We start from the raw sequence: 27,414 nt of genomic DNA, 5'->3' as shown, positions 1-27,414 counted from the left end.
CCCTGGCGCTGCGAGGCAGCAGTGCACTGTGCTGCCAAACCACTACAGTGAATCTCGAACTGCAGGATGCAAAACCCCAGTCCAAGTCTCTTCAAAAAGGCAAAACCTTGATACTACAGTGAAAGCTGTACAAACGGGTGTGTGACTTAAGGCCCACACCCAAGCAGATCCTCCCCCTCCCCTCACCAAAGACAGACTAATGACTGCTATAAATAACTTGAATTGTGAAATATAAACATGGAACCCTAAAGCCTGAGAAAGCAATACATGAGGAACCACAAAAACAGCCTTCAATGCATCAAGCCTTCTTAGCCTGTTGCAAAGCTACTGCATCTGAATCTTCCAAGTGGTCATCACTGGCACTTCCCCTTCCTTTCTGCCCCCAGATTACCATGAGGTCAGCAGATGGTGTCAGGCAGAGGAAACAGGAGGATTTGAGAAACAAACGTCTTTTGTAGAATGGAGAGCCTTTTACCCAGCATCCACAGCAGCACAAAAACCCCTCCATCCTGATAGAGAAGGATAGACCTGTGTACCAACCAACTCAAGAACAGCTTCTTCCCTGCTGCCAGACTTTTGAATGGACCTACCTTGCATTAAGGTGATCGTTCTCTACACCCTAGCTATAACTATAACACTACATTCTGCACCCTCTCCTTTCCTCTCCCCTATGTACTCTATGAACGGTATGCTTTGTCTGTATAGTGTGCAAGAAACAATACTTTTCACTGTATACTATTACATGTGACAATAATAAATCAAATCTCTGGCACTGATTCTTGCAATCTCTGTCCCAGAGAGAGAGTGATTTGTGTTAATGTGGATGCTGGATTATTTTGTACTATAACAGTGCTATGAAGCACCTGAGAAGGGTTTATTATGTTACTGGCAATATAACTAGTTGCGGTCATGAAAACGACACCATCAAGACAGAAACGTTTGATCCGTGGCCCCAAAGTGCGCGTATGTAACAGATTTCTTCAGGAGGTTGAATAAACTAGGATTGTTTTCAATGGAAATACGGAGGCTGAGGGGAGACCTGATAGAGGTCTACAAAATTATGAGAGGCATAGACAGGATGGACAGTCAGGAGCTTTTCCCCAGGGTGGAAGTGTCAATTACAAGGGGGCACAGGTTCAAGGCGAGAGGCGAGGAAAGTTTAAGGGAGACGTATGGGGGAAGTTTTTCATGCGGAGAGTGGTGGGTGTTGGAATGCACTGCCAGAGGTGATGGTGGAAGCAGGCATCTGGATGGGTACATGAATAAGGAGGGAATAGAGGGATATGGACTGAGTAAGAGCAGAAGGTTTTTTTTGTTGTTTAGTTAGGGCATCATAATCAGTTTGGACAGTCGAAGGGACTGTTCCTGTGCTGTACTTTTCTTTGTTCCTTTTCCCTAAAAGCGTTATATTATGTGGCCACGGTGTCTTGAAGACTTGTATGTCATTGAATAGAGTAGATTCAGATATAGAACCAAAGCGTCAAAGCATGTGGTCCATTAAACAATGTTTGGTCAGTTGTAAAACAGGTCATAGGATTAGCAGCTAACAATTTTGTACTAAAGCAAAATCCATGGCTGACTACCTTTGCTCTTTAGTGTCCTGGCATAACTGGTGACCTCCCTGCCTTTCTGAGGAAAAGCTGCCACTGCCATTGACCTACTTGCTGGCATGGGTTGGGCGTGTGGAATACGAAAGCTACCTGCGGTTGCTGGAAAGGCCTCATGACTGGTCGAGGCCTTGGTATCGTTGTCCCGCGGCGCCTCCTTGGGGCTGCTGCATAACGCGGCCACGTGAGGAGCGGCAGCCTCAACGTCAGTGGACGAGGAAGGAGCCGGACCCCCCTCCTGTGAAGTGCAGTGCTTGCTGTGGTAGTGCATCTGGGCACTCTTGCCATCAATGAAAGCCTTGCCGCAGATGCATTTGACGGTGAAGGAGCTGGAGCCTGTCTCTGTGGCCCCGTGACATTCCAGCATGTGACTCTGGGCGTCCTCCTCCGACTGGGCTGTTGCCGAACACGAGCAGCGGAACCACAGCTTGCCTTGGTCAAACAGGTTCTTCAAGCACCTGTGGCCGCCCTCCTTCCTTGATATTTTGGAGTTATATTGCTGCCGGCACCCACAGGCCATCAGTGAGTGCTCCTCTGCGGAGTCCTCCTCCACCTCTTTCTCCGTCGCTGTATCCCCGTGCTCCACAAAGACATAATCAGTGCTGTGGAAGACCTTGTAATGCTCAAGGAATTCACCCTCAGAGTTGAACTCAATGTCGTCACACAATCCGCAGAAATACTTGACGCTCAGCTCATTGCTGTGCTCGTCGCGACTGTGGCGGTACAATGTTTCCACTCGGTGGAAGTGTTTCTTGCACAATCCGCAGCTGTATTTGTGAAACTGGTGGTTGGCCAGGCAGCCGCAATGCTGGGCAACACTTTCCTCCGAATCAAACATCTCTTCGCACAACCTGCATTGCCAGGAGCCATCAGCCTGCGGGGCAGCTTCCGCCTCGGGGCTGTTTGCATCCAGCTGCATCCCTTCGCCGCCTTTGCCCCCCGAATCCGCCGAGCTCCCCGCGGATTTGAAGGAAGGTGACTCGAAAGCCATCAACTGGTCTTTGTCCACTTGCTTCTCGTAATAGTAAGCGTGGCCACTGTGGGATTCCACAATGTGGGCCATCAGGTCCTGTTTCCTCAGCATTTCCGTGCGGCAGCTCCCACACCACAAGCGGTAGTTAGTCAGGTGGGCTCCCCCATGACTCCGGCTCATGTGCAAGCCGATGATCCCGGCATCGAACGCCAATTTGCCGCACACCAAACACTTGTGGCGGATTCCATTGGCAGCCATGACGTGCTTCTCCACTGCCTCCTCGCTGTCGAACCGTTGGTGGCATTCACAGAACCATTGACTGACTGCCAGGCGGTTCTCACACTCCACCTTCTCCTCCTTCACCTGAACATTGTTGCATTCTCTCCTGGTCCTCTTGCTGGAGGTGGGTGCAGCAGCCTCGCTGCCACACGTCTCAGCCAGAGGCCTTTTGAACAGAGTGTGTTTCTTGGCCTTTGACTGATCCAGTATCAAGCGGAGGTCAGAGGGAGTCTTGCTCTTCTCATTGAAGTGGCAGAACGCCAAGATGGCCTTCTCCATGGTGCGAATCCACTGGATGTTGTGCATAGTTCGCTGAGTGTGCTGATTGATCTGATTGTCATCCACAAATAACTTACTGCAGTCCAGACAGCATCCCCTCACTTTGAATATTGCTGCTACTTGGCTAATATCCTTTGCTGACACAGCAACAGGGCCAGCCCTTCTGCATCGCGTTCTGCAAAGAAAGAAAGCCAGGGTGTTAAAAGTTTATAACAACTTGACACCAGAACAGCAAGGAGGCCAATTGGCCCCTCAGTCCTGCTCCTGTTTAATTACAGTAAGAAGTCCAACAGGTGAGTCACTTGATGAAGGAGCAGCGCTCCGAAAGCTTGTGATTCCAAACAAATCTGTTGGACTTTAATCTGGTGTTGTGAGACTTCTTACTGTGCCCACCCCAGTCCAACGCCGGCATCTTCCACATCCTGTTTAATTACGTTATGGCTGATCTGCACCTTAATCCCATTATCCATTTGTTCTCCAAATCCCTTGATGCCTCACCCTAACAACAATCTCTTCACCCCAGCTTTAAATATCCAACTGATACCAGGCACCCATAGCCATTCGGGGGCGATTTCCACTACGAACCGCTGCTTCCTGATCTCTCTCCTAAATGGCCCAGGTCTAAGTTAATCAATCCCGATTGAGGGCAGCACGGGGGCACGGTGGTTAGCACTACGGCCCAGTGGTTAGCACTGCTGCCTCACAGCACCAGGGACCCGGGTTCAATTCCGGCCTTGGGTCACTGTCTGTGTGGAGCTTGCATGTTCTCCCTGTGGGTTTCCTCCAGGTGCTCTGGTTTCCTCTCAAAGTCCAAAGATGTGCAGGTTAGATGGATTGGCCATGCTAAATTGCCCCCCGAGTGTCCAAAGGTGTGTGGTTTAGGGGGATTAGATATAGGAAATGTGCAGGGCTACAGGTATAGGGTGGTGGAAAGGGCCTGGGTAAGGTACTCTGTCAGAGTCAGTGCAGACTCGATGGGCCAACTGGCCTCCTTCTGCACTGTAGGGATTCTATAATTCGTGCCCACCAGAGAGTTTCCTCTCATCAACCACACCAGATTCCTTTAATATTTTAAGATCTCCATAGAATCCCTGCAGTGTAGAAGGAGGCCATTCGGCCCACTTAGTCTGCATGAACTCTCCGAAACAGCATCTTACCCAGGCTTACCCCCTCCGATCCATCCCCGTAACCCTTTGCATTTACCATGGCTAATCTAGCTAACCTACACTCTTTGGACTGTGGGAGGAATGATGTGGAGATGCCGGCGTTGGACTGGGTAAACACAGTAAGAAGTCTCACAACACCAGGTTAAAATCCAACAGGTTTATTTGGTAGCAAAAGCCACAAGCTTTCGGAGCACTGCTGCTTCATCAGGTAAGTGGGAGTTCTGTTCACAAACAGGGCATATAAAGACACAAACTCAATTTACAAAATAATGGTTGGAATGAGAGTCTTTACAGGTAATCAAGTCTTAAAGGTACAGACAATGTGAGTGGAGAGAGAGTTAAGCACAGGTTAAAGAGATGAGTATTGTCTCCAGCCAGGACAGTTAGTGAGATTTTGCAAGCCCAGGCAAGTCATGGGGGTTACAGATAGTGTGACATGAACCCAAGATCCCACTTACCTGATTAAGCAGCAGCGCTCCGAAAGCTAGTGGCTTTTGCTACCAAATAAACCTGTTGGATTTTAACCTGGTGTTGTTAGACTTCTTACTCTGTGGGAGGAAACCAGAGCACCAGGAGGAAACCCATGGCAGACATGGGGTGAACGTGCAAAATCCACACAGACAGTCATCCGAGGCCAGAATTGAACCCAGGTCCCTGGTGCTATGAGACAGCAGTGCTAACCACAGTGCCACCGTGCCGGCCTCCCAATCAAATCACCCCCTGATCCTCTACACAAGGTACAAGATGACAAGGATTTCAAAATCAAATTGCGGGTCCTTTAGCAGAGATATTTGAATCATCGATAGTCACGGGTGAGGTGCCTGAAGATTGGAGGGTGGCAAATGTTGTGCCTTTGTTTAAAAAGGGCTGCACGGAAAAGCCTAGGAACTACAGGCTGGTGAACCTCACATCTGTGGTAGATAAGTTGCTGGAAGGTATTTTGACATACAGGATCAACAGGCATTTAGAGACACAAGGACTGATTAGGGACAGTCAGCATGGCTTTGTGCGTGGAAAATCATGTCTCAAAATTTGATTGAGTTTTTTTGAAGGGGTAACCAAGAAGGTAGATGAGGGCAGTGCAGTTAATGTTGTCCACATGGACTTTAGCAAGGCCTTTGACAAGGTACCGCATGGTAGGTTGTTGCATAAGGTTATATCGCATGGGATCCAGGGTGAGGTAGTTAAATGGATACAAAATTGGCTTGATGACAGAAGCCAGAGGGTGGTTGTACAGGGTTATTTTTCAAACTGGAGGCCTGTGCCAGCGGTGTGCCTCAGGGATCAGTGCTGGGTCCACTGTTATTTGCCATTTATATTAATGATTTGAGAATGAGAATTAATGATGAGAATATAGGAGGCATGGTTAGTAAGTTTACAGATGACACCAAGATTGGTGGCATAGTGGACAGTGAAGAAAGTTACTCGGATTGCAACAGGATCTTGATCTATTGGGCCAATGGGCTTATGAATGGCAGATGGAGTTTAATTTAGATAAATGCGAGGTGATGCATTTTGGTAGATTGGACCAGGGCAGGACTTACTCAGTTAATGGTAAGGTATTGGGGTGAGTTACAGAACAAAGAGATCTAGGGGTGCATGTTCATAGCTCCTTGAAAGTGGAGTCACAGATGGACAGAATGGTGAAGAAGGCATTCAGTATGCTTGGTTTCATTTGTCAGAACATTGAATACAGGAGTTGGGACGTCTTGTTAAAATTGTACAAGACATTGGTAAGGTCACACTTGGAATACTGTGTGCAGTTCTGGTTGCCCTATTATAGAAAGGATATTATTAAGTTAGAAAGAGTGCTGAAAAGATTTACTGAGATGCTACTGGGACTTGATGGTTTGAGTTATAGGGAGAGGCTGGATAGACTGGGATTTTTTTTCTCTGGAGCATAGAAGGCGATCTTATAGAGGTCTATAAAATAATGAGGGGCACAGATCAGCTAGATAGTCAATACCTTTTCCCTAAGGTAGGGGAGTCTGAAACTAGACGGCAGAGGTTTAAGGTGTGAGGGGAGAGATAAAGTGTCCAGAGGGGCAATTTTTTCACAGAGGGTGGTGAGTGCCTGGAACAAGCTGCCAGAGGTAGTAGTAGAGGCGGGTACAATTTTGTCTTTTAAAAAGCATTTAGACAGTTACATGGGTAAGATGGGTATAGAGGGACATGGGCCAAATGCAGGCAATTGGGACTAGTTTCGGGGTTTTAAAAAAAAGGGCGGCATGGACAAGTTGGGCCAAAGGGCCTGTTTCCATGCTGTAAACCTCTATGACTAAACTGGGAGCTGATGAAGATGGCCAATAGCAGGGATTACCAGGAAACAAGACTTGGTGCAGGAGATGATAGGAGTGCTGGAGTTCTACAATTGACAAGGCCAGTAAGGACAGCAATGGAGGCTGGAAGTGAAGGTTAAGACTTGAAGAAGGACGAAACTGTGGCAGAAATGGGCTATATTGTGCAAGTGCAAACCTAGAGCCTTGCTGTTGCTACAAGCTGCATCTTCGAGCCTAGCACAAAGCCAACCAGCACAGTGAGGTTACACATAACAATCAAGAGACAATTGTTGCACTTTTTTTTTTACCCAAATGGGTAACAGCTTAATTTCTAAGGAGGCAGGAGGACTTATCAGAGAGGTGTTAAGAGCCCAAAGATGTGCAGGTTAGGTGGATTGGCCATGCTAAATTGACCCTAGAGTCAGGGGGTTAGCGGGGTAAATATGTGGGGTTACGAGAATAGGGCCTGGGTGGGATTGTGGTTGGTACAGACTCACTGGGCCGAATGGCCTCCTACTGTACTGTAGGGATTCAATGATTCTAAGAGTTAGATAGCAAGGCAGTTGAAGTCCAATGGGATCATAACAGTGGTTAAAGCACTCTTAAGTAATCTTTGCCCCCAAATTTGTTTTTTTTTTAAATCATTCATTTGTGGGACATGGGCATTGCTGGCTGGCCAGCCTTTATTACCCATCCCTAGTTGACCTTGAGAAGGTGGTGATGAGCTGCCTTCTTGATTCGCTGCAGTCCATGTGCTGTGGGTTGACCCACAATGCCGTTAGGGAGGAAATTCCAGGATTTTGACCCAGCGACTGCAAAGGAATGGCAATATATTTCCAAGTCAGGATGGCGAGTGGCTTGGAGGGGAATGTGCAGGTGGCGTTCCCATGTACCTGCTGCCCTTATCTTTTTAGATGGAAATGTGCGTGGGTTTGCAAGGTTGTGTCGAAGGATCTTTGGTGAATTGCTGCAGTGCATCTTGTTGATGGTACACACTGCTGTGCGGCTATGGCAAAATATTTGGAAGATAAAATATTATGGCCATTGCAAAATACTTGAGGCATTTTCTGTCGGGTTTTAGCTCTAACAACAGGGTCAGGATCTACTTTCAGTCAATTAGACCAGAACATGGATTAAAGCAGCTCAAAGTGAATGTACACCACTGGTCACCGGGGTGCTGTGAAGAACCCACCCCAAGTGTGCTGAATCATCAAAATGATTCAAATATTCACATAAACTAAAACGAACCTTCCTCTTCAGCCCTGTGGTCGGCATCTCCAAGACCCGATGAATCTTTGGCCTCCCGCGCATGCACCGACTGGGACAGAACCGCACCTGCGCGCTTCAGATTTCTTTATGTTGTTCAGGCCCATGGCCATAACCAACAGGACTTGGAGCCGGAGAGAAAGGCCCCCCCATGTGCCCCCACAAAACGCAAAACTCAACAAGGACGCAAAAACCCTGGGAGAAGCGGGAGAGACAGGGAGAGGTTAACAAAAAAATACAGGCGAGACGACAGGGAGAAGTGAAAAACAAAGTTCCCAGTACGGGAAGAGCAAAGAGAAAATAGGAGATGCCTCAATTTTGTTTTTGAAACAGTTCAGACATGTGGCACGACACAGAAGAGGGTGGGAACCGCTGATGTACACAAGACACAACAACTATACTGTTAAAAAAATTACAGTCCGAACTGAGTCTTTCCAAACATTAGAATCTGCAATAAGGATCTAGCTTCAGCTGAACTATACCTTATCATAGAATCCCTACACAGTGCAGAAGGAGGCCATTCAGCCCATCAAGTCTGCACCGACCACAATCCCACCCATAACCCCACATATTTACCCTGCTAATCCCCCTGACACTAGGGGCAACTCAACATGGCCAATCCACCTAATCCGCACACCTTTGAACTGTGGGAGGAAACCGGAGCAGCCAGAAGAAACCCACACAGACACGGGGAGAACGTGCAAACTCCACACAGACAGTGACCCAAGCCGGGAATCGAACCCGGGTCCCTGGCGCGGTGAGGCAGCAGTGCTAACCACTGTGCCGCCTCTTTACTGTGTATACAACCAGGTGACGCCATTCAGCCCCTTGAGTCTGCTCCACCATATCATGGCTGATATGTATTTTAACTCCCGCCAACTCCATAACCATTAACATCCTTGCCAAACAGAAATATACATCCAAAATGATTCAAAGAAAAATCTTCAAAAACATATTTTCTGAAAGTCAGTTTAACTGAATGGAAGTTTGTCTGTTGCACCTAGGCAGAATCAGAATGGTGATATCCCTGCAGACACCAATAGTTGTTATAGTGTCCATGCTGGCTCTTTATGACAGCAACTTAGCTAGTGCCAATCTCCTGGTCTTTCCCCTGCAAACTTTCTCCCTTCACACAATTATCTAATTCCCTTTTGAAAGCCCTAATTCTATCAGCCTCCACCGCACTCTGAAGTAGTGCTCTCCAGATCCTAACCAGACGCTGCCTGGAAAAGCAGTTCCTCGCATCACCATTGATCCGTTTGCCACTCAGTTTAAATCGGTGCCCTCTATTTCCTTCTCTTCCCCCAATGGGAACAGTTCTCTCTGCCTGCTCTGTACACTTCATGATTTTGAACACTTGTATCAAATCTCCTCTCAACCTTCTCTTCTCAAGACCACAACCCTAGATTCTCCAATCTATTGATGAGACAAGACCCTCACACCAAGAACCAGATCATTCTGTTCCTGCATCTACTTTAGAATTGTGCCCTATTTCTTCTATTGCCTCTCATTCTTTTATAGTCATAGAGTCATAGAGGTTTGCAGCATGGAAACAGGCCCTTCGGCCCAACTTGTCCATGCCGCCCTTTTTAAAAAAAAAAATCCCTAAGCTAGTCCCAATTGCCCGCATTTGGCCCATATCCCTCTATACCCATCGTACCCATGTAACTATCTAAATGCTTTTTAAAAGACAAAATCGTACCCGCCTCTACTACTGCCTCTGGCAGCTCGTTCCAGACACTCACTACCCTGTGTGTGAAACAATTGCCCCTCTGGACACTTTTGTATCTCTCACCTTTAACCTAGGCCCTACCTTTGGGAAAAGATATTGACTATCTAGCTGATCTATGCCCCTCATTATTTTACAGATCTCTATAAGATCACCCCTAAGCCTTCTACGCTCCAGGGAAAAAAGTCCCAATATATCCAGCCTCTCCCTATAACTCAAACCATCAAATCCCAGTAGCATCCTAGTAAATCTTTTCTGCACTCTTTCTAGTTTAATAATATTCTTTCTATAATAGGGTGACCAGAGCTGTACAGTGTTCCAAGTGTGCCCGTACCAATGTCTTGTACAACTTCAACAAGACGTGACATTTGCAATTCTCCAGTCCTCTGGCACCAGCCTCTATCTGAGGAAGATTATGGTCATTGCCTCTGCATTTTCCACCCTTACCTCCCTCAGTATCCTCAGATGCACCTCATCTAGTCCTGGTGACTTATCATGTATAATCAGCAAATTAATATGCCCTCTTTCTCAATTTTTAGCCCAGTGTCTCAGCCACCTCCATATTCACTATAACTTTGGTGGCAGTTTCTTGCTTGGTAAAGACAGCTACAAAGTAGCCATTTAATACCTTAGACATGTTCTCTCCCCCCCCCCCCTCCCCATCACTGCATTCATATGTAAATTTCCTTTAATTTTTTTTGTTCTTTCACAGGATATGGGTGTGACCGACCATTGCACTCCATGTGATGGAGGCACACCCATTGTCCTATCAGGGAGAAAGTTCCAAGCTCTTAAAAGGTCCCTGATCAAATGCTTCTTTAACTCCTGTTTACTATTTACTATAGAAGACTTTTGAATTTTATGTTAGCGGCCAGTATCTTCTCATACTTAGTGTTAGGGGGACTAGCTAGGGTAAATACTTGGAGTTATGGGGATAGGGTCTGGGTGGGATTGTGGTCGGTGCAGACTCGATGGGCCGAATGGCCTCCTTCGGCACTGTAAGATTCTATGATTCTATTCATAATTGCCTTCCTCACTCTCCCCTCTGCATTTTTATGTTCAGCCTGGTTCTGATTTATATGATCAACCTGACACCTGTCATACGACCTTTCTCTACTCAAACTTTCTCTTTTCCCATCCAGGGAGCTCCGCCTTTGCCTGTCCCACCTTTCCTCTCTTTCCCCGGCATGGTGGCACTGCTGCCTCAGAGCGCCAGGGACCAGGGTTCAATTCCGACCTGGGCACTATTTGTGTGGCGTTTGCACATTCTCCCCGAGGGAAAAGAAAAATGACCTGGTGGGAATATTGGATGCTGGCAGCCTCCCTGGCAGCTTTGTGAGAAAGTCAATGATCATTGTAGCTCAGTTATTGAAATGAGTAACCATACACATGCAAGCTCCGCACAGACAGTGATCCACATGCCGGAACTGAACCCGGGTCCCTGGCGCTGTGAGGTAGCAGTGCTAACCACTGTGCCACCCAAATCCAATGATTTAATCTAAGACAGCCAGGCCCAGCGCTTCTTTCCAATGAGTTACAATGAAGGAAAAATAACCACCATCAAACTGATGAGCAAACAACTTTTCATTTGCACAGTGCCTTTAAGCTTCTATAACATTTTACTGCAGTAATCAGGCAAAAATTGACACAAAGCCATACAAGGAGCTATTAGGACAAGCGAGTGTAATTTTGGTCAAACAGGAAGGAGCATAGCACGGTGGTTAGCACTGCTCTCTCACAGCACCAGAGTCCCAGGTTCAATTCCGGCCTGTGGGTCATTGTCTGTGCGGAGTCCGCACGTTCTCCCCGTGTCTGCGTGGGTTTCCTCCGGGTGCTTCAGTTTCCTCCCAAGGTCCAAAGATGTGCGGATTATGTGGATTGGCTGTGCTAAATTGCCCTTTAGGGGGATTAGCAGGTGATGGGGGGTAGCATAGAATTTTAGTATGAGGCCCTTCATTTTTATAATTACCTTAACCTAGTCTACTTATTATTAAGTGTTTTGTATATATTGTAAGAATCCACAATGTGCCTGGACAATATATGCAAAGGTATTATAAACTATATAACCACAAATTAACCAAGTATTATAAACTTTTATTGTATCTTCAATATATATGTATTGTGCGCTTTGGCCAACTTCGTTCCGAGTGCAGCATGATGGGAAACAGTGGTAGACAGGCCGAATTATTTTAATACAATGGAGCACAGAAAGGCCGCTTGTGTTATTTGTTTTTGGATATGTGACAGGCAAGTTTAATAGCCTGCTATTTAAGGGAGTAAATTCGTTCATGGGTAGCGAGGCTGGAGCAGTCTCTCAAACTGATAAAGGCGGCCCAGGTTCGAGTGAAAGAGTGACTCCTTTCACCAATTAAAAATCACAGATGTTAGTTACGGCCTTGATTACTGGTAATGGCGTGGGTTAGGTTTCCTAGGAAAAGGGGAAGGGACCTACATGGGCAATGAGCTAATAATCTCCTATTCACATTGACAGGTGGAATGTTATTGGCTAAGGTAATAATGTTGAATATTGTGATTAGGCCCTCCAGTCTGATTGACAAGACTGGGTGGGATATTGAAATGTTCAGAATAATATAATAATTTTCCATAGCAATATTAGCTCAGAGAGGACAACCAACCCTCATTGACTTGTCTCTCTCCTGATGCATGCAGTAACAAATCAATTCCATTTCGTTCTTTAACTATATACTGTCTTTCGCAGTCTATGTATTGCTTGAGTGAGGTTCAGAGCACCCCGGGGATACCTGAGAAAATTTCTCTTCCAGCAGGGTAAATGCATGGGGTTGCAGCAATAGGGCATGGGTGGGATTGTGATTGGTACAGACCTGATGGGCCGAATGGCCTCCTTCTGTACTTTTCAGATTCTATGAAGAGAAATACATATCCGGGTCCATAGGACTCTAAAATCGGCCCTGCAGGTGGAAGTGGTGGTTAAGAAGGCGTATGGTGTGCTGGCCTTTATCAATCGAGGGATTGAGTTTAGGAGTCCGGGGATAATGATGCAGCTTTATAATACCCTCGTCAGACCCCACTTGGAGTACTGTGCTCAGTTCTGGTCACCTCATGACAGGAAGGATGTGGAAATGATTGAAAGGGTGCAGAGGAGATTTAAAAGAATGTTGCCCCGATTGAGTGGCATGCCTTATGAGGATAGGCTGAGGGAGCTCAGTCTTTTCTCCTTGGAGAGACGCAAGATGAGAGGAGACCTAATAGAGGTTTATAAGATGTTGAGAGGCATAGATCGGGTGGACTCTGAGGCTTTTTCCCAGGGTGGAAATGGCTGCTACGAGAGGACACAGGTTTAAGGTGCTGGGGGGTAGGTACAGAGGAAACGTTAGGGGGAAGTTTTTCACACAGAGGGTGGTGGGCGAGTGGAATCGGCTGCCGTCAGTGGTGGTGGAGGCAAACTCAATAGGGACTTTTAAGAGACTCCTGGATGAGTACATGGGACTTAATAGGATGGAGGGTTATAGGTAGGTCTAGAAGGTAGGGATATGTTCGGCACAACTTGTGGGGCCGAAGGGCCTGTTTGTGCTGCAGTTTTTCTATGTTTCTAAAAGGTTTAAGGAGGAATTTTCAAAGCTGAGGTCCCAGGCGGCTGGAAGCACCGGTGGTGAATGAAGGTAATGGGAGAGGAACAAAGACACACACACACACCCACCTGAAATGAGCTGTCAGTTCTACATGGGTGCGAAGCATCTGTCGGCAAGCTGTACACTTAACCTGGAAAGGAACTTCCTGGCACAGAGAAATCAGCAGCTTTTTTGCATAGTTAGGGAATGGAAGAGGGCAGCGTGTTCCCTGCTCACCTATTCAAGAAAAACGAGAGGAACATAGAACATAGAACATTACAGCGCAGAACAGGCCCTTCGGCCCACGATGTTGCACCGACCAGTTAAAAAAAAAAACTGTGACCCTCCAACCTAAACCAATTTCTTTTCGTCCATGAACCTATCTACGGATCTCTTAAACGCCCCCAAACTAGGCGCATTTACTACTGATGCTGGCAGGGCATTCCAATCCCTCACCACCCTCTGGGTAAAGAACCTACCCCTGACATCGGTTCTATAACTACCCCCCCTCAATTTAAAGCCATGCCCCCTCGTGCTGGATTTCTCCATCAGAGGAAAAAGGCTATCACTATCCACCCTATCTAAACCTCTAATCATCTTATATGTTTCAATAAGATCCCCTCTTAGCCGCCGCCTTTCCAGCGAAAACAATCCCAAATCCCTCAGCCTCTCCTCATAGGATCTCCCCTCCATACCAGGCAACATCCTGGTAAACCTCCTCTGCACCCTCTCCAAAGCCTCCACATCCTTCCTGTAATGTGGGGACCAGAACTGCACACAGTACTCCAAGTGCGGCCGCACCAGAGTTGTGTACAGTTGCAACATAACGCTACGACTCCTAAATTCAATCCCCCTACCAATAAACGCCAAGACACCATATGCCTTCTTAACAACCTTATCTACTTGATTCCCAACTTTCAGGGATCTATGCACACATACACCTAGATCCCTCTGCTCCTCCACACTATTCAAAGTCCTCCCGTTAGCCCTATACTCAACACATCTGTTATTCCTACCAAAGTGAATTACCTCACACTTCTCCGCATTAAACTCCATCCGCCACCTCTCGGCCCAACTTTGCAACCTGTCTAAGTCTTCCTGCAAACTACGACACCCTTCCTCACTGTCTACCACACCACCGACTTTGGTGTCATCAGCAAATTTGCTAATCCACCCAACTATACCCTCATCCAGATCATTAATAAATATTACAAACAGCAGTGGCCCCAAAACAGATCCCTGAGGTACACCACTTGTAACCGCACTCCATGATGAATATTTACTATCAACCACCACCCTCTGTTTCCTATCCGCTAGCCAATTCCTGATCCAATTTCCTAGATCACCCCCAATCCCATACATCTGCATTTTCTGCAGAAGCCTACCATGGTGAACCTTATCAAACGCCTTACTAAAATCCATATATACCACGTCCACTGCCTTGCCCCCATCCACCTCCTTGGTCACTTTCTCAAAAAACTCAATAAGGTTAGTAAGGCACGACCTACCTGCCACAAAACCATGCTGACTATCACCTATCAATTCATTACTCTCCAAATAACTATAAATCCTATCCCTTATAATTTTTTCCAACATCTTGCCGACAACAGAAGTGAGACTCACCGGTCTATAATTCCCGGGGAAGTCTCTGTTCCCCTTCTTAAACAATGGGACAACATTCGCTAACCTCCAATCTTCTGGTACTATACCAGAGGCCAACGACGACCTGAAGATCAGAGCCAGAGGCTCTGCAATCACTTCTCTTGCCTCCCAGAGAATCCTTGGATAAATCCCATCCGGACCAGGGGATTTATCTATTTTCAGACCCTCCAGAATATCCTGCACATCCTCCTTATCAACTGTAATACTGTCTATTCTACTCCCTTGCAACCCAGTGTCCTCCTCAGCTATATTCATGTCCCCTTGCGTGAACACCGAAGAGAAATATTGGTTCAATGCTTCACCAATCTCCTCCGGTTCCACACATAACTTCCCTCTGCCATCTATAACTGGCCCTAAACTTGCCCTAACCAACCTTCTGTTCTTGACATACCTATAGAACGCCTTAGGATTCTCTTTAACCCTATCCGCCAAAGTCTTCTCATGTCCCCTTTTAGCCCTTCTAAGCTCGCTCTTCAACTCCCTCTTAGCCAATCTAAAGCTTTCTAGTGCACTACCCGAGTGCTCACGTCTCATCCGAACATAAGCCTCCTTTTTCTTTTTAACCAACAAAGAAACTTTTTTGGTGCACCACGGTTCCCTAGCCCTACCAATTCCTCCTTGCCTGACAGGGACATACCTATCACAGACTCGCAGTAGCTGCTCCTTGAAAAAACTCCACATGTCGGACGTTCCCAGTCCCTGTAATCTCCTAGTCCAACCTATGTTTCCTAATTCTCTCCTAATAGCCTCATAATTACCCTTCCCCCAGCTAAAACCATTGGCCCGAGGTTCATGCCTATCCCTTTCCATCACTAAGGTGAACGTAACCGAATTGTGGTCACTATCACCAAAATGCACACCAACTTCCAAGTCTAGCACCTGGTCTGGCTCATTTCCCAGCACCAGATCCAATATAGCCTCACCTCTAGTTGGCCTGTCTACATACTGAGTCAAAAAACCTTCCTGCACGCTTTGAACAAAAACTGACCCCTCTAACGAGCTACAGCTATAACAATTCCAGTCAATATTAGTCAAGTTAAAATCCCCCATAACAATTGCCCTATTACTTTCACTCCTAAGCAGGATTGACTCCGCAATCCTTTCCTCAACCTCTCTAGAACTTTTAGGAGGTCTATAAAAGACTCCCAACAGGGTGACCTCTCCTCTCCTATTTCTAATCTCCGCCCATACTACCTCAACAGATAAGTCCTCATCAAACCTCCTCTCTGACACTGTGATACAATCTCTGACCAATAATGCTACCCCTCCCCCTCTTCTACCTCCTTCCCTACTTCGACTAAAACATTTGAACCCCGGGACCTGCAGCATCCATTCCTGCCCCTGCTCTATCCATGTCTCTGAAATAGCCACAACATCGAAGTCCCAGGTACTGATCCACGCTGCAAGTTCACCCACTTTATTGCGAATACTCCTGGCATTGAAGTATACACATTTCAAACCCTGCTCCACCCCATCCATGCATCCCTCACTTTCAGCCCCACTACTCAGGATCCCTCCCCCCCCCCCGAATCAGTTTAAACCTCCCTGCATGGCCTTAGCAAATTTACCCCCCAGGATATTGGTCCCTTTCTGATTAAGGTGTAGACCATCCTTCTCATAGAGGTCACACCTTCCCCAGTACGAGCCCCAATTGCTTAAGTACCTGAACCCCTCCCTCCTGCACCATCCCCTCAGCCATGAATTCAAACCTTCCCTCTCCCTATTCCTCTCTAAACTATCCCGTGGTACAGGCAAGAGTCCAGAGATAACCACTCTGTCAGTCTTGGCCTTTAGTTTCCACCCCAACTCCATAAATCCCTGCCTAATATCCCCTTCCCCTATCCTCCCTATGTCGTGTGTCCCCACATGTACAATAACTTGTGGTTTATCTCCCTCCCCCCTAAGAGTCCTGAATACCCTGTCAGACACATCCCGGACCCCAGCCCCTGGTAGGCAACACACCAACCCTGAGTCCCTACCTTTAGTTCCGACCCTCCTATCTGTCCCCTTAATTGTGGAGTCCCCAATCACAAGGCCCAGTCTTTTACAGCCCCTAACCACCTGAGCTTTCTCACTCGGCTCACCCCCAGAGATCTGCTCTCTATGCTCAGTTGATTCCTCCTCAACTGTAGCCTCCAGCACCGAAAACCTATTATGGAGGGGAACCGCCCCAGGGGATTGTCTTCCCGATTGCTTCTTACCCCTCCTCCTGGCATTGACCCAAGCCTCATTTCTAGGAGTTACTATTTCTCTATAACTCCTATCAACTTCCACCTCCGCCTCCCGAATTATGCGGAGTTCCTCTACCTCCCCCTCCAGCTCCTTTACACGCTCCTCCAGAAGCTGCAATCTAATGCACTTCTTACAACTAAAATCTCCTGAAACACTACTGGATTTCCTCACCACATACATCCCACAGGAGATGCAGCATACTGCCTGAACTGCCATCCCTGAAGCCATTACCAGCAAGAAAAAAAGAAAACAAAAAAAAAAAAGGAAAGAACAAGGAAAAACTGAATTAGTATTCAGTCAACACAGACACTTTTGAGAGAGAAGTTTTTTTTTTTGGCTTCAAACAAGTGAATAACAAAACCCAGCAGAATTTTACAAATACAATTAATTGGGCTTAAAAAAAAAAAAACTGCTTAATGTTAAATCAAGGCTAAGAATTCACCAGCTGCACAAGGAATCTTTCATCTTCAAATTCTGCTGCAAGGTCACTGAACCAAAACCATTCCTTCCTTTCTCTCACCACAGGCTATTCCTGACCTGCTGAGTCTTTTCCAGAATTTTCCAACTCTCCCGCATGAACAAATGTCTGCCGATCACCACTGGGAATGCAAAACTGCACAGACGGGGAGGTTTACACGGTTCAATTCTTTCTGTGCAGGGTGGGCTCATTTCAACCAGCGTGACATTTTTGGGGGGCTCTGGGAAGGGAACAGTGCCCAGTTTGGGCCTGAGCTTTCCTAGGTGAAGCAAAGATTCACTCCTCTATGGCTTATCCAGCAATCGATGTTTTTTTTTTTAACAACAATTTGCTTCTGGGATGTGGGTGTCACTCGCAGGGCTGGCATTCACTGCCCATCCTTAATTGTCCTCAAGAAGTTAGGGGTGAGTTGCTTGAATCGCTACAGTCCATGTTTTTAAAGTTTATTTATCAGTGTCGCAAGTCGGCTTATATGAAACACTGTAATGAAATTACTGTGAAAATCCTCCAGTCGCCTGTTCGGGTACACTGAGGGAGAATTTAGCATGGCCAACGCACCTAACCAGCACATCTTCCGGACTGTGGGAGGAAACTGGAGCACCCGGAAGAAACCCACACAGACACACGGAGAACGTGCAAACTCCGCGCAGACAGTGACCCAAGCCGGGAATCGAACCCAAGTCCCTGGCGCTGTGAGGCAGCAGTGCTAACCACAGTGCCACCTCCAGTGGAGTGGAATGGAGTAGAGCTGTTCGATTTTGGTTCGGCAGTGTTACATGAACACTGAAGACTATTTGGAATCCAGGATACTTCACAGGCTTTCGTGTCAAATCACTTTCACGTTTCTTATTGTGTTAAACAAATCATTAATCGAAATTAAAAACTGCTACACAGGAAAAAAAAAACCCACAGGAAATGTAACATCCCCGGTGAATTTCAATATGACCTGCCCCCTCACAACTTAGAACTTTTGATTCTATTCCAATCAGAACTATTTGTTTTGTTGGGAATTTACAAAATGATTGAAACGGGGTTGGTCAAAAGTCCATGCAAATTCCCAGGCTAGGGTAGCCCGGTGGCACAGTGGTTAGCACTGCTGCCTCACAGCACCCAGGACCCAGGTTCAATTCCAGCTTGGGTCACTGCCCATGCGGAGTCTGCACATTCTCCCCGTGTCTGCATGGGTTTCCTCCCACAGTCCAAAAGACCTGCTGGTTAGGTTGATTGGCCATGCTAAATTGGCCCAAGTATCAGGGGGATCAGCTGGGTAAATATGTGGGGTTACTGGAATAGGGCCTGGATGGGATTGTGGTCAGTGCAGACTCGATGGACCAAACGTCCTCCTTCTGCACTGTAGGGATTCTATGATTACTGCAACCCAATGGACAGCGCACCATTTTAAATATTCATGCAAAGGAGTTTGATGCTGGCTATTGGAGCAAACTATTTAGCTATAGGTGGCATGGTGGCACAGTAATTAGCACTGCTGCCTCACTGCACTAAAAATGAAGGTTTGATTCCCGGCTTGGATCACTGTGTGTGGAGTTTGCACATTCTCCCTGTGTCTGCGTGGGTTTCCTCCGGGTGCTCTGGTTTCCTCCCACAGTCCAAAGATGTGTGGGTTAGGTTGATTGGCCATGCTAAATTGACCCTCGTTTCTGAGAGATTAACAGGGTAAATATGTGGGGTTACGGGGTAGGGTGGATTTATCGTCGGTGCAGTCTCGATGGGCCGAATGGCCTCTTTCTGTACTGTAAGGATTCTATGATTCTGTATGAAATAAAACATGTTCTAGATTTACCAGAATGGTGCAAGAGATAAAAGGGAGTTCAGCTACGTGGAGAATGGAGAAGTGGAAGTTGTCCTCTTTAGAGTAGAGAAGGTTAAGGGCGATTCAAATGGAGATGTTGAAAGATTAAGAGGCTTTGTCAGCGTAGGTAGTGAGGGACTGTTTCCACTGGTGGGAGAGTCAGTCAGCAGAGGATACAGATTTAAGATAACTGGTACAAGAACTGAAGGAGGGATGAGTTTTTTTTTAAAAACAGAGTTGAGATGTGATCATGAATGCAATGCCTGAAAGGGTAGTGAAAGCATAGGCATGATGGGCTTAATAATCTCTGTGGTATAAGATGCTATGCGTCAACACCAAATAGATTATATGCACGCACACAACCCTGTCCCTCATCCACTATCACCTGACTTCTACCCTCTTACGGATCCACAGCACTGGGTGAGCATCGCTCCAACAGAAAGTGCGTCTGGGGAATTGATAATGGAAAGTGTGGCTATGGCAGATGAATTGAACAGGTATTTTGTATCAGTCTTCACGAGACATGACACCAGTAACATCCCAGAAATATTGTAAATCAGGAAATGGAAGGGAGGAACTCAGGAAAATTACTATCAGGGAAGCGGTGTTGAGCAAATTGTCAGGGCTGCGGACTGAAAATCCCCTAGTCCAGGTGGACTTCATCCTAAGGTCTTGAAAGAGGTGGCTAATGAGATAGCTGTTGCTTTGAATTTCCCAAAACTCCCCAAATTCAGAGAAGATTCCATTAGATTTGAAGATAGCAAAACGGGAGGGAGACAGAAAGCAGGAGCCAGTTAGCCTAACATCTGTCGTGGGGAAAATGTTAGAAGCCATTCTTAAAGGTGTTACAGCAGGGCACTTGGAAAAATTCAAAGCAATCAGGCAGAGTCAACATGGTTTTGTGAAAGGGAAATCATATTCAACCAATATATTGGAGTTCTTTGAAGGACTCGCATGTGCTGTGGATAAAGTGGAACCGGTGGATGTACTGTACTTGGATTTCCAAAAGGCATTTGATAAGGGGGCCACATCAAATTCATTGCAGAAAATAAAAGCTCATGATGCAGGGGTAACATATTGGCCTGGATTGAAGATTGGCGAACGCCCAGGAAACAAACAGAGTTAGCATAAATGTATCTTTTTCTGGCTGGCAGGGTGAGTGGTGTACCACGCCACAGGGATCAGTGCTGGAGCTTTAACTTTTCATATTTTATATAAGAGACTTTGATGAAGGGACCGATATTATGGCTGCTAAATTTGCTGACGACACAAAGATAGGTAAGAAAGTAAATTGTGAAGAGGATGTAAGGAGGCTACATGGGACGTGGATAGGTTAAGTGAGTGGGCAAATGTGAAATTGTCCATTTTGGGAGGAAGAATAAAAAATGATTATCTAGATGGTGAGAGATTTGAGAGCTCTGAGATGCAGGCGGGGGACCTGGGCCTCTTGGTGTATGAATCACAAAAAGCTGGTGGTATACAGGTGCAGCAAGTAACTAGGAAAGCTGACAGAATGTTTTTGTTTATTGGGAGGGGAATTAAATACCAAAGTGGGGAGGTTATGCTTCGGTTATACAGGGCATTGGTGCGACCAGATCGAGAGTACTGTGTACAGTATTGGTCTCCTTATTTCAGTTCAGAGGTTTATAGGAAGAGCGGGTTGTCTTATGAGGGAAGGTCAGAAAGTTTAGGTTTGCACCCACTAGAGTTTGGAAGAGTTGAGTGAGGTAACTTGACTGAAACCTTTTAGATCCCGAGGGGTATTGACAGGGTGGATGGGGAGAGACTGTTTCCTCTTGTGGGAGAATCTAGAACTAGGGGCAACTGTTTAAAAATAAAGGATCACACATTTAAGGCAGAGATGAGAATTTTTTCTCTCAAATGGTTGAGAGTCTCCAGAATTCTCTTCCTCAAAAGGCAGTGGAAGCAGAGTCTTTGAATACTTTTAAAGCAGAGTGAGATACTTGATTAACAAGGGGTGAAAGGTTATCGGGGGGGGGTGGTAGGAATATGGGGTTGAGGTTACAATCAGGTCAGCCATTATTTTACTGAATGGCAAAGCAGATTAGAGGGTCCGAGTGGCCGACTCCTGCTCCTAATTTGTACGTATTTTCATATGTAACAATTTAGATATACAACAGCAAAAATCTACTCGATCAATGAAGTGCTTTCCTTGTTTAAAGTTTCATCCTTATAAGTACAGCGTTTTAAAAAACTGTTTTTCTACTGAGCAGCAAAAGCTCCACACACAATTTTAACTTTGTATCCACAGCCCCTCACCCCACAAAACCTACCACTCAATTTGTGCCTCTGAAGGAAGTGGTTGGTCTTGGCCATATGTTGTAAGCATTCATCCCTCAAATTAAAAAGGAGGTAACAGCTCGGGCAAGCGAAGCACTGAGTAATCTGTGGCTCAAGGTCACGCTGGTGGCCGTCAGGGTCCTGTGCATCAACCTGCAAAACAAAAAAATAAAACAATTGTTTCATCAACACATTCTGACATTGGAACAACATGCTCTTCATTAACTATTTGATTTGATCTATTATTGTCACATCTCAAAAGATTTACCAGGATGTTGCCTGGTATGGAGGGCATTAGCAACAAGGAGAGGTTGGAGAAACTTGGTTTGTTCTCACTGGAACGATGGAGGTTGAGGGGCGACTTGATAGAAGTCTACAAGATTAGGAGGGGCATGAACAGAGTGGATAGTCAGAAGCTTTTTCCCAGGGTGGAAGAGTCAATTACCAGGGGGCTTAGGTTTAAGGTACAAGGTTTAAAGGAGATTTACAAGGCAAGTTTTTTTTTTTGCAGAGGGTGGTGGGTGCCTGGAACTCGCTGCCGGGGAAGGTAGTGGAAGCAGATACGATAGTGACTTTTAAGGGGCATCTGGACAAATACATAAGTAGGATGGGAATAGAGGGATATGGTCCCCGGAAGGGTAGGGGGTTTTAGTTCAGTCGGGCAGCATGGTCGATGCAGGCTTGGAGGGCCGAAGGGCCTGTTCCTGTGCTGTAAATTTTTTTTGTTCTTTGTATTGAGATACAGTGAAAAGTCTTGCTTCTTGCGCACTATTTAGACATAGCATTAGACATTCATAGAGTACATAGGGGAGAAGGAAAGGAGACGGTGCAGAATATAGCGCCACAGTCATAGCTAGGGTGGAGAGAAAGATCAGCATAATATAAGGTAATCCATTCAAAAGTCTGATGGCAGCAGGGAAGAAGCTGTTCTCATAGAAATCATAGAAACCCTACAGTACAGAAAGAGGCCATTTAGCCCATCGAGTCTGCACCGACCACAATCCCACCCAGGCCCTAGCCCCATTTCCCTACATAGTTACCCACTAATCCCTCTAACCTACACATCTCAGGACACTAAGGGGCAATTTAGAATGGCCAATCAACCTAACCCGCACATCTTTGGACTGTGGGAGGAAACCGGAGCACCCGGAGGAAATCCATGCAGACACGAGGAGAATGTGCAAACTCCACACAGACAGTGACCCAAGCCGGGAATCGAACCCAGGTCCCTGGAGCTGTGAAGCAACAGTGCTAACCACTGTGCTACCGTGCCGCCCCTCGAGTCGGTTGACACGTGACCTCAAACTTTTGTATCTTTTTCCTGACGGAAGAAGGTGGGAGAGAGTGTATCCGGGGTGCGTGGGTCCTTGATTATGCTGGCTGCTTTTCTGAGGCAGCGGGAAGTGTAGACAGAGTCAATGGATAGGAGGCTGGTTTGCGTGATGGACTGGGCTTCGTTCACAACCCTTTGTAGTTTGTTGCGTTTTGGACAGCAGGAAACATACCAAGCTGTGATACAACCAGTAGCACAACTAGTAGCGGACAGTCCGAGGACTGCTTGCAACCAGAGGTCGAGTGTCTGGTTGAAAGTCACATGCGCCCCTGGTCATTCATCTCAGTTGGATCTTGCTTTGCACAAAGTGGTGACATAGCTTAGCACGCAGCCATTGAACTGCAATGTAGCTAATTTTATGCTTTGAAGAGGAACACTTTCCGTTTGTAAACAGGGATCAAGCTACCATGAAACTTCAAATCTGTCAAATGACAGACCGAGTCTTCTGAATAGTTTACACACAGGAAACGAGCAAGATGCAATCAGTGTGCTTCACAGAGTGTCTTAGGATCGTGGGAGTAGCAGCTGTGTGTGTTATTTGCTTTCAGCGAAGTTTCAGTTTTGAAGTAAAAAAAATAATCCTGAAAGATTACTAATCTGTAATCATTTGAATTGCATAACCACCCAATTCAAACCAAAACTTGTTGAGGATAGTTTGAAGAGAATAGAGTGCTCCAACACTATTCTAAACATGCCCACTGTACTGGGTACATGACATTCCTGGACAATATCCATCAGCTGTGGCTGTTTCACGCTGACTTCTGAACCAGAAGGTCATGGGTTCAATTCCCACTCCAGAGACCTGAACTCACAATCTAAGTTGACACTGCCGTGCAGGACTGAGGGAATGCCACATGTCAGGTGAGCCATTCAACTGAGAAACCATCTGCCTTCTCGGGTAAACTCAAAACATTTCCTTGCACTATTCTTGAGAAGTGCTCAAATGTTGCGGGAGCTGGTGAGAAGGAAAGAGAGAGAGAGAGAGAGAAAAGGGGGTGGGGGGGGCGGGGGCCAAGGGAGTGGCGGGGGGGTGGGCAAGGGAGAGGCGGGGGGGCAAGGGGGAGGGGCCAAGGGGGAGGCGGGGGGGGCCAAGGGGGAAGCGGGGGGGAGCCAAGGGGGAGGCACGGGGGCAAGGGGGAGCCAAGGGGGAGGCGGGGGGGAGGGGGGGGGGAGGGGGGGGGGAGAGAGGGAGGCGGGGGAGGTGGGGAAAGGGGGGGGGGGGGAGAGGCGGCGGGGGGAGAGAGGGAGGCGGGGAAAGAGGGGAGAGGGGGAGGCGGGGGAAGGGCGGGAGAGGGGGAGGCGGGGGAAGGGCGGGAGAGGGGGAGGCGGGGGAAGGGCGGGAGAGGGGGAGGCGGGGGTAACGGGTGGGAGAGGGGGAGGCGGGGGTAACGGGCGGGAGAGGGGGAGGCGGGGGAAGGGCGGGAGAGGGGGAGGCGGGGGTAACGGGCGGGAGAGGGGGAGCAAGGGCGGGAGAGAGGGAGGCGGGGGTAACGGGTGGGAGAGGGGGAGCAAGGGCGGGAGAGAGGGAGGCGGGGGAACGAGCGGGAGAGAGGGAGGCGGGGGGAACGAGCGGGAGAGAGGGAGGCGGGGGGAACGAGCGGGAGAGAGAGAGGGGGAAGGAGCGGGAGAGGGAGAGGGGGGAAGGAGCGGGAGAGGGAGAGAGGGGGGGGGGAAGGAGCGGGAGAGAGGGGGGGGGGGAAGGAGCGGGAGAGAGGGGGGGGGGAAGGGGCGAGAGAGGGGGAAGGGGCGAGAGGGGGGAAGGGGCGAGAGGGGGGGAAGGGGCGAGAGGGGGGGAAGGGGCGAGAGGGGGGAAGGGGCGAGAGAGGGGGAAGGGGCGAGAGAGGGGGAAGGGGCGAGAGAGGGGGAAGGGGCGAGAGAGGGGGAAGGGGCGAGAGAGGGGGAAGGGGCGAGAGAGGGGGAAGGGGCGAGAGAGGGGGAAGGGGCGAGAGAGGGGGAAGGGGCGAGAGAGGGGGAAGGGGCGAGAGAGGGGGAAGGGGCGAGAGAGGGGGAAGGGGCGAGAGAGGGGGAAGGGGCGAGAGAGGGGGAAGGGGCGAGAGAGGGGGAAGGGGCGAGAGAGGGGGAAGGGGCGAGAGAGGGGGAAGGGGCGAGAGAGGGGGAAGGGGCGAGAGAGGGGGAAGGGGCGAGAGAGGGGGAAGGGGCGAGAGAGGGGGAAGGGGCGAGAGAGGGGGAAGGGGCGAGAGAGGGGGAAGGGGCGAGAGAGGGGGAAGGGGCGAGAGAGGGGGAAGGGGCGAGAGAGGGGGAAGGGGCGAGAGAGGGGGAAGGGGCGAGAGAGGGGGAAGGGGCGAGAGAGGGGGAAGGGGCGAGAGAGGGGGAAGGGGCGAGAGAGGGGGAAGGGGCGAGAGAGGGGGAAGGGGCGAGAGAGGGGGAAGGGGCGAGAGAGGGGGAAGGGGCGAGAGAGGGGGAAGGGGCGAGAGAGGGGGAAGGGGCGAGAGAGGGGGAAGGGGCGAGAGAGGGGGAAGGGGCGAGAGAGGGGGAAGGGGCGAGAGAGGGGGAAGGGGCGAGAGAGGGGGAAGGGGCGAGAGAGGGGGAAGGGGCGAGAGAGGGGGAAGGGGCGAGAGAGGGGGAAGGGGCGAGAGAGGGGGAAGGGGCGAGAGAGGGGGAAGGGGCGAGAGAGGGGGAAGGGGCGAGAGAGGGGGAAGGGGCGAGAGAGGGGGAAGGGGCGAGAGAGGGGGAAGGGGCGAGAGAGGGGGAAGGGGCGAGAGAGGGGGAAGGGGCGAGAGAGGGGGAAGGGGCGAGAGAGGGGGAAGGGGCGAGAGAGGGGGAAGGGGCGAGAGAGGGGGAAGGGGCGAGAGAGGGGGAAGGGGCGAGAGAGGGGGAAGGGGCGAGAGAGGGGGAAGGGGCGAGAGAGGGGGAAGGGGCGAGAGAGGGGGAAGGGGCGAGAGAGGGGGAAGGGGCGAGAGAGGGGGAAGGGGCGAGAGAGGGGGAAGGGGCGAGAGAGGGGGAAGGGGCGAGAGGGGGGAAGGGGCGAGAGGGGGGAAGGGGCGAGAGGGGGGAAGGGGCGAGAGGGGGGGAAGGGGCGAGAGGGGGGAAGGGGCGAGAGGGGGGAAGGGGCGAGAGGGGGGAAGGGGCGAGAGAGGGGGAAGGGGCGAGAGAGGGGGAAGGGGCGAGAGAGGGGGAAGGGGCGAGAGAGGGGGAAGGGGCGAGAGAGGGGGAAGGGGCGAGAGAGGGGGAAGGGGCGAGAGAGGGGGAAGGGGCGAGAGAGGGGGAAGGGGCGAGAGAGGGGGAAGGGGCGAGAGAGGGGGAAGGGGCGAGAGAGGGGGAAGGGGCGAGAGAGGGGGAAGGGGCGAGAGAGGGGGAAGGGGCGAGAGAGGGGGAAGGGGCGAGAGAGGGGGAAGGGGCGAGAGAGGGGGAAGGGGCGAGAGAGGGGGAAGGGGCGAGAGAGGGGGAAGGGGCGAGAGAGGGGGAAGGGGCGAGAGAGGGGGAAGGGGCGAGAGAGGGGGAAGGGGCGAGAGAGGGGGAAGGGGCGAGAGAGGGGGAAGGGGCGAGAGAGGGGGAAGGGGCGAGAGAGGGGGAAGGGGCGAGAGAGGGGGAAGGGGCGAGAGAGGGGGAAGGGGCGAGAGAGGGGGAAGGGGCGAGAGAGGGGGAAGGGGCGAGAGAGGGGGAAGGGGCGAGAGAGGGGGAAGGGGCGAGAGAGGGGGAAGGGGCGAGAGAGGGGGAAGGGGCGAGAGAGGGGGAAGGGGCGAGAGAGGGGGAAGGGGCGAGAGAGGGGGAAGGGGCGGAGAGGGGGAAGGGGCGAGAGAGGGGGAAGGGGCGAGAGAGGGGGAAGGGGCGAGAGAGGGGGAAGGGGCGAGAGAGGGGGAAGGGGCGAGAGAGGGGGAAGGGGCGAGAGAGGGGGAAGGGGCGAGAGAGGGGGAAGGGGCGAGAGAGGGGGAAGGGGCGAGAGAGGGGGAAGGGGCGAGAGAGGGGGAAGGGGCGAGAGAGGGGGAAGGGGCGAGAGAAAGAGGGGGAAGGGGCGAGAGAGGGGGAAGGGGCGAGAGAGGGGGAAGGGGCGAGAGAGGGGGAAGGGGCGAGAGAGGGGGAAGGGGCGAGAGAGGGGGAAGGGGCGAGAGAGGGGGAAGGGGCGAGAGAGGGGGAAGGGGCGAGAGAGGGGGAAGGGGCGAGAGAGGGGGAAGGGGCGAGAGAGGGGGAAGGGGCGAGAGAGGGGGAAGGGGCGAGAGAGGGGGAAGGGGCGAGAGAGGGGGAAGGGGCGAGAGAGGGGGAAGGGGCGAGAGAGGGGGAAGGGGCGAGAGAGGGGGAAGGGGCGAGAGAGGGGGAAGGGGCGAGAGAGGGGGAAGGGCGAGAGAGGGGGAAGGAGCGAGAGAGGGGGAAGGAGCGAGAGAGGGGGAAGGAGCGAGAGAGGGGGAAGGAGCGAGAGAGGGGGAAGGAGCGAGAGAGGGGGAAGGAGCGAGAGAGGGGGAAGGAGCGAGAGA

At 49.8% G+C, this 27,414-nt stretch overlaps 1 protein-coding gene across 1 annotated transcript in view; it reads right to left on the bottom strand.

The window, feature by feature from the left end:
• Positions 1–21,864, bottom strand: part of LOC144487735 (E3 SUMO-protein ligase ZNF451-like) — a 41,297-nt gene extending 19,433 nt beyond the window's left edge. Inside the window, exons 1-3 of the mRNA XM_078205806.1 lie at positions 21,645–21,864; positions 13,258–13,405; positions 1,701–3,313 (exon numbers count right to left, since the gene is read on the bottom strand). Of these exons, the coding sequence (XP_078061932.1) occupies positions 1,701–3,313; positions 13,258–13,405; positions 21,645–21,864 (1,981 nt within the window). The remainder of the gene's footprint in view (positions 1–1,700; positions 3,314–13,257; positions 13,406–21,644) is intronic.
• Between the last annotated feature and the right edge of the window lie 5,550 nt (positions 21,865–27,414).

Source organism: Mustelus asterias, unplaced genomic scaffold (genome assembly GCF_964213995.1).
Source record: "Mustelus asterias unplaced genomic scaffold, sMusAst1.hap1.1 HAP1_SCAFFOLD_996, whole genome shotgun sequence".
Lineage (NCBI taxonomy): Eukaryota > Metazoa > Chordata > Chondrichthyes > Carcharhiniformes > Triakidae > Mustelus > Mustelus asterias.
This window is presented reverse-complemented; position numbering and strand designations above follow the sequence as displayed.